General features: G+C 33.1%; 2 protein-coding genes across 3 annotated transcripts; one reads left to right on the forward strand and one right to left on the reverse strand.

Annotated features, from left to right (window-relative positions):
• Positions 1-911: 911 nt before the first annotated feature.
• On the reverse strand, positions 912-1394 carry LOC140785983 (uncharacterized). Its single transcript, XM_073134144.1, has one exon. It carries the CDS (start codon positions 1392-1394, stop codon positions 912-914), a length of 483 nt encoding a protein of 160 aa, XP_072990245.1.
• A 6364-nt stretch (positions 1395-7758) lies between these two features.
• On the forward strand, positions 7759-9530 carry LOC140787042 (23 kDa jasmonate-induced protein-like). 2 transcript variants are annotated; one of them, XM_073135790.1, is made up of 3 exons: positions 7759-7817; positions 8429-8903; positions 9041-9530. In XM_073135790.1, exons 2-3 carry the CDS (start codon positions 8448-8450, stop codon positions 9236-9238), a joined length of 654 nt encoding a protein of 217 aa, XP_072991891.1. In that variant the 5' UTR covers positions 7759-7817; positions 8429-8447; the 3' UTR covers positions 9239-9530. The 2 variants fall into 2 exon arrangements, with proteins under 2 accessions (XP_072991891.1, XP_072991892.1); XM_073135791.1 differs by lacking the exon at positions 7759-7817 and adding an exon at positions 7938-8162.
• Positions 9531-16196: the final 6666 nt, after the last annotated feature.

Here is a 16196-nt window from a genome sequence, read left to right on the forward strand (position 1 = left end):
GTCAGAATTTAGCCTAGCTATAAAGGATCAAATATAATTTTTCCATTTGTAAACTATAAAAAGAGATGATTTCATATGTCTTATCGTTTACATATATGATGAGTACATTACCCTTGTTGTTAAATCACAGTAGCTCATATATCTACCATCATTAACTTTAATGTCATTTATGCAAACAAAATTGTTACAAATTAGATTTGAAACGATTTGAATGTAAGAAAATTATGATATGTTTATAAAAAGAAGCGTCGGAAGTCACGGATCTAATGGCATTAGTTTCACATGATCTCAATATCGAAGTGAAAAGATAAAATTAAAATAGTGGAAGAATGTTAGAACTGGAAAGGTTGATAATTATCTAACGGCGATCGTCGAAGGGTGGCGGTCAGCCGAGGGTGGTGGGAGACAACCGTAAAGTAGGGTGGCTTGTGGAGGAATATGATGGATAAGATTTAGAGGTAGAATTAGGATTCTAAGTTAGATCTACTCTTAGAAAAATAAAGGGCTATGATTAATTTAGTTTTACTCCTAAATTATCATACTCTTACTCTTATAATGGTCTAAGGCTAAAACATAATTATTTATTCTTTATTGGATGCTTCGATTAGACAAAAGAGCCCTCTATAGATAGAGGTCGTTGTACAATGAGTCATACTAGGAATAGTTCTAAAGGTTTACACGACTTAAATTAGGATTTGCCTTAAATACTTACTTGACTTAACTAGACTTGTCTTAAGGGCTTATTTGACTTAATTGGACTTATCTTATGGGCTTACTTGACTTAACTAGACTTACCCTAAGGGTTTACATCATGATCAATTAATTAAAATACAGATAGACTCGATCTATCGAGCCCGATATCCTTATGATATGATTCGACCTGACTGAGTTTACATCAAAAACCTTACTAACTAAGGTTTTAGATGATTGTCTTCATATGCAATTTGACGTGCAAGAGAAACCCCATCAGGCATGGGTGCCACATAACATACGTGCCCATCCGTGCTGAATGTGTCATTCCCCCCAGAATTGATGAAAAAATCAAGCAACCACCCAACAAATGCTCCAATGAGAAAGCTCCCTATTATGCCAGACATTGTCCCCGCCAAGAGCACAAACATAGCAGATGCCTCAATGCCTTCCAATGCTCCGCTAGTCAAGGCGGCAGTGACAACTCTCCCGACCAGTGCACCGTCGACGTACGATGCTACGTCCACCACTGCGTCACGAGTTGCAATTTGGAAGCCATGCTCGGCCGAGAAGACATCCCACACTAGCATGCCCGCTTTGTAGAGGAGGACGAGTTTGCCCACGCCTCGTATGACGGTTTTCGCGTCGTCCACTTCGATACTTCCTAGACCTGATACCTGGAGGATTCTATCATACACTTGCATGCATGCATTAACGTGAAAGATACTTGTTAGTTATCTATTAGTACATATGAATATATTGCAACAGATTTAAAACATAGAAGAGATCAAAAGCGCCGTGAATAAGGGCGTTCAGGTTCCATGAGAGAGGGGCCTAAGGATTTACCTTAGAAAAAGTCCTCATCAAGTTGAGGGGAGCTGATCAGCCAGGCCCAGTTCACTGGAGGTTAGACGTGATCATCGGGCGAGCAGCCCTGGTTCGGGCCGGGCTAAAATATTCTAGCCTATTACCGTCCATTAGCTCATTAGATATTAGGCTTGGATTGAATATAGTGGGTCTAACATAATAGGTTAAATATAAAAAATACTATATCTTATTAGGCTGAGTTTAATGAGACATTTTAGTTATCTTTTATAGTAACATACTTATATATTGATATATAGTTTACTAAATATCTATTTTGAGACTAAGAAAATTATAAGAATATGCATGCATTATGCGTTGGGTTATAGATGAGAATAGTAGATCGAGCTTTCGGACCAGCAAAAACTTAGCCAATACTGCCCACTACTATCTCACGCTCGGGTTGGGCCGAGCCTAAATCGGGCTCAGGTCAGGCTTAGCCTGATTACAACTGGGCTGGTTTGGGTGGATCAGGCCTAATAATCATGTCTACTTAAGGTTGCTCAGTTACCTCAAATTTGAGCTAGAGGTGTTAAGAGCGTAAATAATCTAAAATCACCGTTCTAGACATGTAAGCTTAAGCTTTTTAAAGTAACATTATTGAGATAAAAACTAACAACGGGTAAACTCAAATTATCTACCTCATTTTTAATGCATAGTGATGAAAATGAGGTGATCAACAAAAGTCGTACATCAAAAATTATGCAAGACATTAATCCTCAATCGTATCACTCATAACCTTTAGCTTTTGTACATCTTCCAGCTCCTCAAACGCTCCTTTCAATCCCATCTCTACCTGGTAACTGGACAATTCGTGCACCATTCAAACATCATATTCATAATTTAATATTTGAAACCATGATAAGTATAGCACGTAATTCTAGCCTCTTAAACACTGAATAATTCGTTTGATACTTGTGAATCACTGTACTAAATGGTAAGAATAATGTATTACTAATTTGTAGAAAATATATTTTACCTCTTATATTTAGTTCAAATCCAAAGTCTCTTGAACATTTATTTGTATCATGATCAGTTAACCTCCTTGTAATTGTAATATATGTGCAACCATTATTTCTTCCATCTAAAATTAACGGTGCAAATAATTGACTATTAAAACTGTGAAACTTTTCATCTATTATGCTTTTTTGTTGGAATATTTGCAAATATCAAAACTAAAGTGATTGAGATGAAGAAAAGCCAGAGAAAGAACAATTTTTTTTAACAAAACAATAGTTCTCTAATTAGTTGTTGTAAAATAAAAAGGGTACTTCTGAATTTTTATATTAAAATTTACGTCGGTCATATTAGCACTTGTAATTAGTAAATTTGTGACAAAAGAAAAATCATATGAGTTGTAACTTATTATCTGAATTGTATAAGAGTTTTCATTTGGACAGGTTTTCCCACAAAGCATTTTTCTCATAAGAGTGAAAAGGCAGTTGAGATTGCTTCAAGAATCACTAAGGCTGAGTTGCAACAACTAATTATTATCTTGCCTTGTGGTTGAGGTTCTTAAAAATATGTGTTTCATTACCAGAAATTTCAACATACCCTACCATTTAATTAAAGAAACAAAATATTAACAATAATAGGGGAAAAATTTTAAACTGATTTTTATGTAATTTTCTCAAGATAAATATATGATCATACAAAAATTAATAGTCATAAGATTAAATAAAAACTAATTGCAATAATTTAAATAAAGACTTCAATCAACATTAAAATTTCCAGCCTATAATTAAATAGTTAAATGATTGCATTGATGATCTCAGTTGATATATTTATCAAACCAACTACGTAACTTTCCCATGGACCAATTTAAGAAATAATATTTAATATTTAATATTTAGACCCCACTCAAATGGATTGGATTGAAGGGAGAAAGAACACTTATAGCGATCAAGTGAGTTATTAGAGATGCACACTGATTGAAAATAAGTAAAGAGTAAAAAGAATAGGAAACAAATTAATTACAGTGGGCTGAGAAGAGAGGGTACCTCCCTCGCTCCACCACTGCAGGGAGGTACCCTAAATTTTGGTCAAACCACATTTGGTTGCAAATTGTATTTTCCCAAGCTAATTTTGATATATGTGCTTTTTCTTGGTATAACAAAACTAAAGCATATGATAAAGTATTGAGAAAGAGAAATATGCAAATATCTAGCTAGGTTAGAGACAATGGATGATCTTGAACGGTCCACTCGTTAGTTAAAACATTGCTTTTTTGATAGATGGCACAGAACTTGATGCCCGAAATAACAAGCGAAATAACAAGTGGATGATCTTGAACGATCTTTTCTTCTACTACTTACAGTTATTTAATTTTGTCGGAAAAATTTATATTTAACACCCTTCCTTTTAACTAATTTGTGATTTAAACATTGCTTTTTTACTATTTAGAAATTCTACACTATGTTTTAACAATTATTTGCATAAAATATCTTTGATTCGATTTACACTAGTACTAGCTAACACTTTTTTGACAGATAGCACAGAACTTGATGCCCGAAATAATTTTGTCGGGAATTTTTTTACATAAACTAGTTCAATAATGATTAATTCATATCCCAATTAATGATCGACAGCAAGCGAAAGAACAAGTGGATGAGCTTGAACGGTCCTTCCTTCTACTACTTACAATTATTTAATTTTGTCAAAAAAATTTATATTTAACACCCTTCCTTTTAACTAATTTGTGATTTAAACATTGCTTTTTTACTATTTAGAAATTCAGCACTATGTTTTAACAATTATGTGCATAAAATATCTTTGATTCGATTTACACTAGCACTAGCTAACACTTTCTTGACAGATAGCACAGAACTTGATGCCCGAAATAATTTTGTCGGGAATTTTTTTACATAAACTAGTCCTTGCAATTAATTAATATCCCAAATAATAATTAATTAATATCCCAAATAATGATCGGCAGCAAGCGAAATCACAAGTGAATGGTCATGAATGGTCCTTTCCTACTACTTACAATTATTTAATTTTATCGGAAAAATTTATATTTAACATCTTTCCTTTTAACTAATTTGTGATTTAAACATTGCTTTTTTACTATTTAGAAATTCTACACTATGTTTTAACAATTATGTGCATAAAATATCTTTGATTCGATTTACACTAGCACTAGCTAACACTTTTTTGACAAATGGCACAGAACTTGATGCCCGAAATAATTTTGTTGGAAATTTTTTTTACATAAACTAGTTCTTGCGATTAATTAATATCCCGAATAATGATCGACACCAAGCGAAATCACAACTAAATGGTCTTTTCATCTACTACTTACAATTATTTAATTTTGTCAGAAAAATTTATATTTAACACCTTCCTTTTAACTAATTTGTGATTTAAATATTGATTTTTTACTATTTAGAAATTCTACACTATGTTTTAACAATTATGTGCATAAAATATCTTTGATTCGATTTACACTAGCACTAGCTAACACTTTCTTGACAGATGGCACAGAACTTGATGCCCGAAATAATTTTGTCGGGAATTTTTTTTACATAAACTAGTCCAATAATGATTAATTCATATCCCAATTAATGATCGACAGCAAGCGAAAGAACAAGTGGATGATCTTGAACCGTCCTTCCTTCTACTACTTACAATTATTTAATTTTGTAATTAAAATTTATATTTAACACCCTTCCTTTTAACTAATTTGTGATTTAAACATTGCTTTTTTACTATTTAGAAATTCAGCACTATGTTTTAACAATTATGTGCATAAAATATCTTTGATTCGATTTACAGTAGCACTAGCTAACACTTTGTCTTGACAGATGGCACGAACTTGATGCCCGAAATAATTTTGTCGGGAATTTTTTTACATAAACTAGTCCTTGCGATTAATTAATATCCCAAATAATAATGAATTAATATCCCAAATAATGATCGTCACCAAGCGAAATTACAAGTGGATGGTCTTGAATGGTCCTTTCGTTTACTACTTATAATTATTTAATTTTATCGGAAAAATTTATATTTAACATCTTTCCTTTTAACTAATTTGTGATTTAAATATTGCTTTTTTACTATTTAGAAATTCTGCACTATGTTTTAACAATTATGTGCATAAAATATCTTTGATTCAATTTACACTAGCACTAGCTAACACTTTCTTGACAGATGGCACAGAACTTGATGCCCGAAATAATTTTGTCGGAAATTTTTTTTACATAAACTAGTCATTGCGATTAATTAATATCCCAAATAATGATTGACACCAAGTGAAATCACAACTGAATGGTCTTTTCATCTACTACTTACAATTATTTAATTTTGTCAGAAAAATTTATATTTAAAACCTTCCTTTTAACTAATTTGTGATTTAAATATTACTTTTTTACTATTTAGAAATTCTGCACTATGTTTTAACAATTATGTGCATAAAATATCTTTGATTCGATTTACACTAGCTAGTAACACTTTCTTGATAGATGGCACAGAACTTGATGCCCGAAATAATTTTGTTGGAAAATTTTTTTACATAAACTAGTCCTTGCGATTAATTAATATCCCAAATAATGATCGATACCAAGCGAAATCACAACTGAATGGTCCTTTCATCTACTACTTACAATTATTTACTTTGTCCGAAAAATTTATATTTAACACCTTCCTTTTAACTAATTTGTGATTTAAACATTGCTTTTTTACTATTTAGAAATTCTGCACTATGTTTTAACAATTATGTGCATAAAATATCTTTGATTCGATTTACACTAGCACTAGCTAACACTTTCTTGATAGATGGCACAGAACTTGATGCCCGAAATAATTTTGTCGAAAGTTTTTTTTACATAAACTAGTCTTTGCGATTAATTAATATCCCAAATAATGATTGACACCAAGCGAAATTACAATTGAAAGGTCTTTTGATCTACTACTTACAATTATTTAATTTTGTCAGAAAAATTTATATTTAACACCTTCCGTTTAACTAATTTGTGATTTACACATTGCTTTTTTACTATTTAGAAATTATGCACTTTGTTTTTACAATTATGTGCATAAAATATCTTTGATTCGATTTACACTAGCACTAGCTAACACTTTCTTGACAGATGGCACAGAACTTGATGCCTGAAATAATTTTGTCGGAAAATTTTTTTACATAAACTGTCTTTGCGATTAATTAATATCATAAATAATAATTAATTAATATCCCAAATAATGATCGACACCAAGCGAAATCATAACTGAATGGTCCTTTCATCTACTACTTACAATTATTTAATTTTGTCGGAAAAATTTATATTTAACACCTTCCTTTTAACTAATTTGTGATTTAAACATTGCTTTTTTACTATTTAGAAATTCTGCACTATGTTTTAACAATTATGTGCATAAAATATCTTTGATTCCATTCACACTAGCACTAGCTAACACTTTCTTGACAGATGGCACGAGAACTTGATGCCCGAAATATTTTATATATGGCAAATACTTCAATGCACCTTTAAAAATTATAATCTTAATCCAACGGCTATAATAGCCAGTTTTCATACCCGGTACCGGTTTTCCAGTACCGGTTTCAAAATCACATTACGTAAGAAAAAGAGTATATCAGTTAAGAAGATTAATTACGTGTGCCTAACTTTCCAATTTTCTTGTTATACCCTTGAAGATTTTAACCATTAGATCTTCATCAAAGTGATTGATAAGTATGGAAGAAGCGCTCTACACGTTTTTTCCGTTAAGATTTCTCTCTTAAATATAATTATGCCTTAATTATAGGAGATATCATTTAATATTAAATAATTTAAATTTGATTATTTGGAGATAAACTTTAATTTAAATACAATTCTCTATCTCTATCTATTAAAATTTAATTTAAATCAATCTTAAACTAATGGGAGATATATGTAAATAATAAAAAATAATTAAAAAGATAAATGTAATTAAAATTTCATCAAGTTAATTATAAAAGACATCAATACCCTTATTTTAATATATATACATTACTCTCAGTTAATGATATATATGTCTTTTACTTAATAAAATATTAAGATAATATAATTGTTAAAAAATAATGTGCAAGATTATATATCTAAAAAAAATTACCTGCTAAACCGATAATATCTTTCATTCCTATTATACCCTTAAAGATCTTAACCGTTAGATTTTCATCAAATTGATTGATAAAGAATTAATTCGATTGCACGGAAGAAACTCTCTCTTTATATATAGATGTGTTAGCAAAGCCATGCTTTTGAAAGATTGAGGAGAACTCTTGTGAGGTATTGTTTTATCTACTTAGAGCAATATTTGCTAGAGATCTCCTTCGATTTTCACCTATCACATCTCTTTGATTTTATTTTCACTTCTTTCTTTCTCCGTTTGGTCTTTTCGTTTTATATATAGTCTTCCACCCTTTCTTCGACCATCATATATTTAATTATCCTACCATCGTTTCTTTATTCTTATTAGTTTTCATCATACAGTTTTACTTTGTAGTACAAAACTTGGGAGATCTTTGCTTCTCCTTCTCTATGCAAAGCCCCTATGACGGAGATCTTTGCAATCTTCGCTCGCAAGGAAGTAATCTTATATAACTTTTACAAACATGCACTGCTTATGATGAGGTGCAATAACTATTAACCTTTTCATGGCCTTTAGATTACTATATATGCGTGCTTCTTTAATCTAATAATTAGAAACATATATTCTTGTGCAATATATATATATAAAATAAGATCATGCATCCAAGTGAACGAAGATCGGCAATACATTCGGGGCTAAATTATTCGGTTTCAAACGATTATATAAAGTTATATAATTTGTCAGCTTTAGCGATGTTATGTAACAATAATAACTTATAATCAACACTCATATTTATTTGCGTTTGTAGGAATTGATATATATAATCGATGGCATACAACGTATTTGGAACCCCTATCACCACCAAAACATTGGAAAGAATGAACGAATACATGAGAAAGCCGATAACACGCAAAGATAGGGCTAAAGTTGCTCTCGATATGAAAAATGCAGAGAATAAGGATGTGAATGCTCGTCAATTCGTGGAGCAGCTAAAACAGAGGTATGGCAATGGAGTCGCCACACTATGCGTTATTTACAATGCCACTGGGGACCCTCTAACGTATATCACGAGCCATGATTATTTTGGCCACATTTGGTACTCCCCATACCCATACAAGATAGAGAATGGCCAGTGGGGTGCGTTTCTACACGGGAAAGTTGCCGGAGCAGCATCTGGCTCAAATGCAGCTGTAGTGTACCGCGGCATGAACCAAGCAGGGAATCATTGTGACTGGATGCTAGCTTGGGACAACCCGTGGAATAGAATCAGTTATTCTTGCAAAGTAAGTACTATTCGTACTCATGAAGAGGCCAAATTCTAATATTTTATAACTATCAAGGCATGCAGTGCAATCAAGGGCCGAGTGAGCAAAACCATTTTTAGAACTAATGATCTATTAATTGTTCATGCATGTTGCAGGCATACACGGATATCCGTGATCCTAACCACTTCGACAAAACAGTTTGGGGTGTAATCAGTGATAAGATGGAGAGATCTGGCATCCATTCTGAAGATGTATGGAATGGGTGTTGGTCAGGTGTGTCGATCGGTGATGACACCACCACCGTATATGAGGGGATAATGACGCTACAAGATGTTGCCAAATTTGCTCCCTAATACGAACCGGGTCGGGTCGAGTCACATCATCATGATATTGGACTCAATGGATCGAGTTTATTTATCTTTTATTTAAATCATGATGTAAGTTATTAAGACAAGTCTAATTAAGTCATGTGAGCCCTTAAAGCAAGTCTAATTAAGTCAAATAAGCATATAAGGCAAGTCAAATTATGTCATGTAAGCTTTTAGGGCAAATCTTAGTTTGAGTTGTGTAAGCCGTATGGCTAGTTCTAGTAGGACTCATTGTACCCGACTAATATATATAGCAGGGATAGACTCTTTTGTTTAATCATCCAAGCATTGAGAAATTAGTCAGTCTAGTTAATTTATTATTATCTTATTTACCGTTTTATTGTAGCTGTCATATGGTCTATATCTTTATAGTAGTAGATCTTAACTGTAGAACTCTTTCAAACTTTCAAGCTTTAGGCACCACCATCTTTCACGAGCCACCTACCTTACGGCCATCCACCACCACCTTTAGTCATCCGCCACCCTCCGACGACTATCGCAATATTAGATAATTATCAATTTATCTAATTCTGATCTTCCTCTATTGTTTTATTTTTATCTTTTCACTTCGACCTCGAAATCATGTGAAACCAAAATCATTGGATTCGTAACTAATAAGGATACAAACCATAAAAATAGTATAATTTCCATACATTCTAGATCCTAGACCCATAACACACAGGTACCACGATCAAAACTTGGGTCTAATGCAAGTATTACACGAACATATGGGTTAAGTTAGTCGAGTCAAGTCAAGTTATTTTGTTAGACTTGCTTATTAATTTAAATTTCAAATAAAGTAGATACTCCACATGTGAATCCAATCCACTTGGACTTTACTCTTATAAATAAGAGTGGTCATGAGTTAATTATTATTATGGAATGATATTGAGTTTAGTTATTTTTTTATCTCGCATTTATCTTTTATCGTATTCGTTAGATCATCACTATCTTTGTAGGAGTAGATCTTAACTGTAGAATCATTATTCCAAACCCTAGCCACCATCCTCCACCATGAGCCACTCTATTATATAGTCGTCTACTGCCGCTTTTAGTTGTCCGCCACCTTCCAACGACTGCTGCAATGTAAGAACCACTAAATGTGCTTTTATTAGTTATACTTCTAATAGCAAAACTTATTCTTTACCGGAGATGAATACAAATGTTGTGATTAAATCTAGAGATGCCGAATTCTTTGACGATAAAACCTTTAAAGAATCTAAATTTCTAGATATTTTAATAATCAGGAGAAATTTCTAGATCATGATTCTTTGAAAATTGTTTTAAAGATTTGGAAATTAGAAAATCTAAAAGAATTAGAAAAGAAATGAATTTTAGTGGTGATTTTATAACTTATCTTTCCAAAGGCACTTCAAATTTTGTTTTAAATGAATTTTGTCTTTGTCTTAATATGGAGAGTGATCCTTCTAGCTTTGATGAAGCAATGAAATCAAGAATGCTAATTTTTGGAACAATGATGAAATGGAGTTCATTTTGTTTAATAATACTTAAGAATTTGGTAGACTGAGATCTAAACTTATTGGACGTAAATGGATATTTAAGAGAAAACTTAAATCTGATCAATCCATTGACAAGTATAGGGCTAGATTGGTAGCGAAATGGTTTAGACAATCCAAGGACATTGATTATTTTGATACCGATGCCTACGTAGCTAGGATATTTTTGATTAGAATCTTAATTTTATTGGCATTAATATATAATTTCAAAATCTATCAAATGAACGTGAAAATGATATTTTTGCATAGTTATTTGGATGAAGAAGATTATATAAATCAACAAGAAGGTTTCATTTTGCAAGGTCAAGAAAATAAAGTATGTAAATTGGTTAGATTATTATATGGTCCAAAACAAGCCCCTACGCAATGACATGAGAGGTTTGACAATGTTATCATTTCTAATGAATTCGATCAAATGAGACAAACAAATGCATCTATTATAAGATGATTGATAATGATATTGTGACCATATGCTTATATATGGATGATATATTTATTTGTAGCAAGAGTGATTTATGCATTAAAATAAGTACAAATTTTTTATCATCACATTTTGATATGAAAGATTTGGATATTGCAACAACTATTCTTCGTATGTAAATACACAAAGATAGAAAGTCTCTTGTATTGTCACAAAGTCATTATATGAAAAAAATCTTTTAAAAGAAGTTTCTCAATTATATAATAAGATTTCAAGAGTTCCTTATAATTCAAGCTTGAAGCTTGATAAAAATCGATGTGTATCATAACTTGATTACTCAAGGGTTATTGAGAGTCTGATGTATGGAATGTATTGCACATGTCTAGACATTGCTTATGTGGTAGGCAAATTAAGTAGATGCACTAGTTATTCCTAATTTTAAGCATTGGAAATCAATATCCATTGTATTAGGATATTTGGAAGAAACTAAATCATTTGCACTATACCATAGAGGAAATACATATGTTATTGAAGGATATAGTGACGCAAACTAAAACTATGTCGATGATGATTTTAAATCTACAAGTGGGTGGATTTTTACTTTTGGTTGTATTTTTATTTGTTGGGGATCTAATAAACATACTCGTATAACTCATTCTATTATGGAGTCTGAGTTAGTGGCTTTATGTAACAACCTGTCCTAAAAAAAATTAAAAAAAACATTGGGCACGACGTGGCCGGCCGACGTGGCCCCAACTGCCATTGCCGCAGCCAACCAGCTCCCCACCGTTGCTGCCCGTTTTCGCCACCGCCTCTCGCCTCTCTCTGTCTATCTATCCCTCTCATTCTCTCTCTCTCTCTGTCTCTGTCTCTTAAGCTTCCCCATCTTGGTATGCCGAGGCCGGTCACTTTAGACCACCGCCGTGCTACCGACGTCGGTCCCCTAGATGCATTTCTCAAATTAGGTTATATTATATATTATGTGCATGCATGTTTTGGCCTCCAGCATGATTATATGACTTTATCTAGAGATGATTATAGTCGAGCATATTTTTATCATGCATGTGATTATGTTGATTTTGGATATGAGTATGATGATGATAAATAGAGATGATTAGAGATGACTATACTATTATAATTTTATGTACATGTTGATCTGTAGCATGAGTATGCATGTGACAATTAGCATGGGTATACATGTGTTGACTAAATGGTTGGAGACTATATTATATTATTTTTCTCTTGATTCCTGTTCCACCTATATTCTTGTTATGCATTGACTTGTTATCGTACTTGATATATGTATATGATCTGTTATTTAGAAGGACAACATAAAATATAATTGATATGATAGTTGATAGAAAGCGTGAGGATACCTGAATTAGCGTGAGGGTTAGGACGCGCTTGGTGGATGATTGATCGCTCGACATAGTCGCAATTCTGTGGCCTTACGTCCGAGGTCGTTAGTCTATGTGCGTAGCAGATATTTGGACACATGCCATTTGCTAAGGCATATTAGACGATGATTTGTATAATACATGTCAAATTATAGTGTACTCGTGTATTAGTTGTTTAGTTGTATCTTGATGGTTTATCATAACCTGTGTGGGTCCTGCTAGATTTTGTAGTGGTCTAGTGTATATTATTGTGGACTTGGATATTTATATATTAATACGTTTATTTAGTTGATAGTATAATTTATTTAGTGTTGAATTATGTGAGCATGGATATGTTAGTAGGTATTATTTAATGATGTCATGATTATATGTGCACAGGAGTGTATTTGTACGTGATGGGTCCCGCCCGACCTGCCGCGTGCCGTGTGGGCACGTGGGCATGCACATGCCTATGCCGGGTGGGGGCATTACACTTTGAGAGTGAAAAACATAAGAAACAACTTCCGAGATAAGACTTATTACACGCTATTGATAATAATATGCTAAAAATAAAGCGTGAAAAAGACAATTGTAAACACAAAAGTTTTTATGTAGAAATACCCCAAGCAAGCAATTTGATGTGTAGGAAGGACTCCATCAGGCATGGGTGCCACATAACATGTATGCCCATCAGTGCTAAATATGTCATGACCCCAAGAATTGATGAAGAGATGAAACAAGAACCCCACAAATGCTCCTATAAGAAAACTCTGACGACTCTTTTTAGCAACGCGCTGGCGTACGATACCACATCCACCACTGCATTGCGTGCTATCATTTGGAAGCATATGACACCACATCCACACTAGACTTCACATCTTGAGGACAAGATGGGGGAAGCATCGTGGGTTGTGATGGTTCATTGGCGTCCCTTGTTATCTTAATTTTTAGCTTTTGTTTAATTATGCATTGTATTTCATTTTTAAACCTTGAAGTCTTGTTAATTGCTTACTAGATGTTTAGGGAAATAAGATAGATTTTAGCAAGTGAGTTCGAAAGCAAATGGTTGGGATTCGAATGCCTGATTAACATTTGCAAATCTGGAGCCTTGTTTTGGGGCATTTGAATGACTGATTCACATTAGCAAATCCTGAGACCTATTTGGGGCATTCGAACGTGATCGGGGTGCGTTCGAATGAGCGATAGAAAAATTGAGTTGTAATAAGATTTTTTTAGGATTTTGAATGATTGGCTAGCCTCTAAATATGTGGAAAGGTAGCTTCTTTTCATTATTAATTAATCAAAGGAACTTTGACTCTTCTTCTTCTTTCTCTTCTCCTTCCTCCAAGCTTGGTTGACCTAGATCTTCCTGTGATCCACCATTGCTAACCATCTCCTCGACTAGCCGTATCTCTTGACCCTAAGGAGCGGCGCATCTTCTTCTCTATCCTTCTCTTACAACCTAGCCACCTTCCCTATGCCCTAATCCATCCATCCACTTCCATCCAAACCCTTGGCCATTCTCCACCTCATTCACCAACCTTCCCCCTCTTCCATCCACACCACAAGATCAGCCCTACATCCCTGGTCTATTCCTTATAATGATCGCCTAACTGCAGCTTTGATTCTTGTCATTTTTTATGTACCTTTTTCTAGTAAATAAGATATCACCTTTTGGGAAACGATAGTACAAATATATAAATTGACAAAATACATTCTTTTTCCTTCAGCAATATAACAACTTCTAAATTTTTTTTCTTCTTTTTCATTCTAGCAACAAAAACTCAAATAGTTCTTCTTTTGCATTATTCTCTAATTTTTTTTTTCCTCACCTCTCAAATGGAAACCTCAATAGGTAATACTTTCAGACCTCTACACTGGTATGCCATAATTATTTTCCATATAGAGGATACTATAATATTAGATAAGCATTAGAAAGAATTTCACTATGCTAGATTTGAAGTTAGCTTTATTAAGGATGAGAATATTTTGTTAATGTTTGAAATCAACATATATTAAAAATTTATCTATTTATTTACAATTAAATATATAAGCATGGAGATAGTCTAAGATAAAATTTTGTTGATATGGTTTCAGATGATATCTTTTGTTTTTCAAATTGTAGATATATTTTTTCATCAATTATGGGTTGAAAAGAAATATTTTTCAATATTTTTGTAATATTTTCAATAAGAGCACTACAAAATATTATTTATTTTTACCTCATATTGCAAGAAGGTTTTTATGAGATCTCCGAGCATTTAATGTATGAAGATATTCTCAAAAGTTTTGCAAGGGTAATATTGGTATTTAAAAATAATATTGGGTAAAACACAAAAATATTATCAAATTTATTATCATAAAATATACTTATATAATAATAAATAGAAAATTATTTTTGTGCTTAAAGATTATTTTGGTAAGGGGCATATCACTTTTCTATACCTAGTCTATTTTAGTCATATTTTATATATTTATTTGTTTATAGTGAGATATTATACTTATTATTTTGTAAAGATATTCGTTGCTTTGAAAAGTGAAGAGGGTAAATTTGTAACTATATTTCTTGTTATTACTCATATTCCCTTATCACCGGTGGAAGTTGCAATCAAATTTTTTACATAAACTATTCACTTGGGCAGGTTTACGCAAGTTTTGTTTTATAACAACTACTTAGAAAATTATTCCCTTTTAAAAAAAATAAAGATCATTTTTTTATGCTTCTCTCGTCTCATATTTTGTGTTAATAAATAGATAGAGGTCGTTGTACAATGAGTCATACTAGGAATAGTTCTAAAGTCTTACGAAACTCAAATTATGATTTGCCTTAAATACTTACTTGATTTAACTAGACTTGTCTTAAGAGCTTATTTGACTTAATTGGACTTATCTTATGGGCTTACTTGACTTAACTAGAGTTACCCTAAGGGTCTACATCATGATCAATTAATTAAAATACAGATAGACTCGATCTATTGAGCCTAATATCCTTATGATGTGATTCGACCTGACTGAGTATACATCAAAAACCTTACTAACTAAGGTTTTGGAGGATTGTCTTCATATGCAATTTGACGTGCGAGAGAAACCCTATTAGGCATGGGTGCCACATAACATACATGCCCATCTGTGCTGAATGTGTCCTTCCCCCTAGAATTGATGAAGAAATCAAGCAACCACCCAACAAATGCTCCAATGAGAAAGCTCCCTATTATGCTAGACATTGTCCCGGCCAAGAGCACAAACATAGCAGATGCCTCAATGCCTTCCAATGCTCCGCTAGTCAAGGCGGCAGTGACAACTCTCCCGACTAGCGCACCACCGACGTACGATGCTACATCCACCACTGCGTCACGAGTTGCAATTTGGAAGCCATGCTCGACCGAGAAGACATCCCACACCAGCGTGCCCGCTTTGTAGAGGAGGACGAGTTTGCCCACGCCTCATATGACGGTTTTCACGTCGTCCACTTCGATACATCCTAGTCCTGATACCTAGAGGATTCTATCGTACACCTGCATGCATGCATTAACGTGAAAGATGCTTGTTAGTTATCTATCAGTGCATATAGATATATTGCAACAGATTTAAAACATAGAAGAGATCAAAAGCGCCGTGAATAAGGGCGG

Source organism: Typha latifolia, chromosome 4 (genome assembly GCF_019914945.1).
Source record: "Typha latifolia isolate L0001 chromosome 4, TyphaL0001v2, whole genome shotgun sequence".
Lineage (NCBI taxonomy): Eukaryota > Viridiplantae > Streptophyta > Magnoliopsida > Poales > Typhaceae > Typha > Typha latifolia.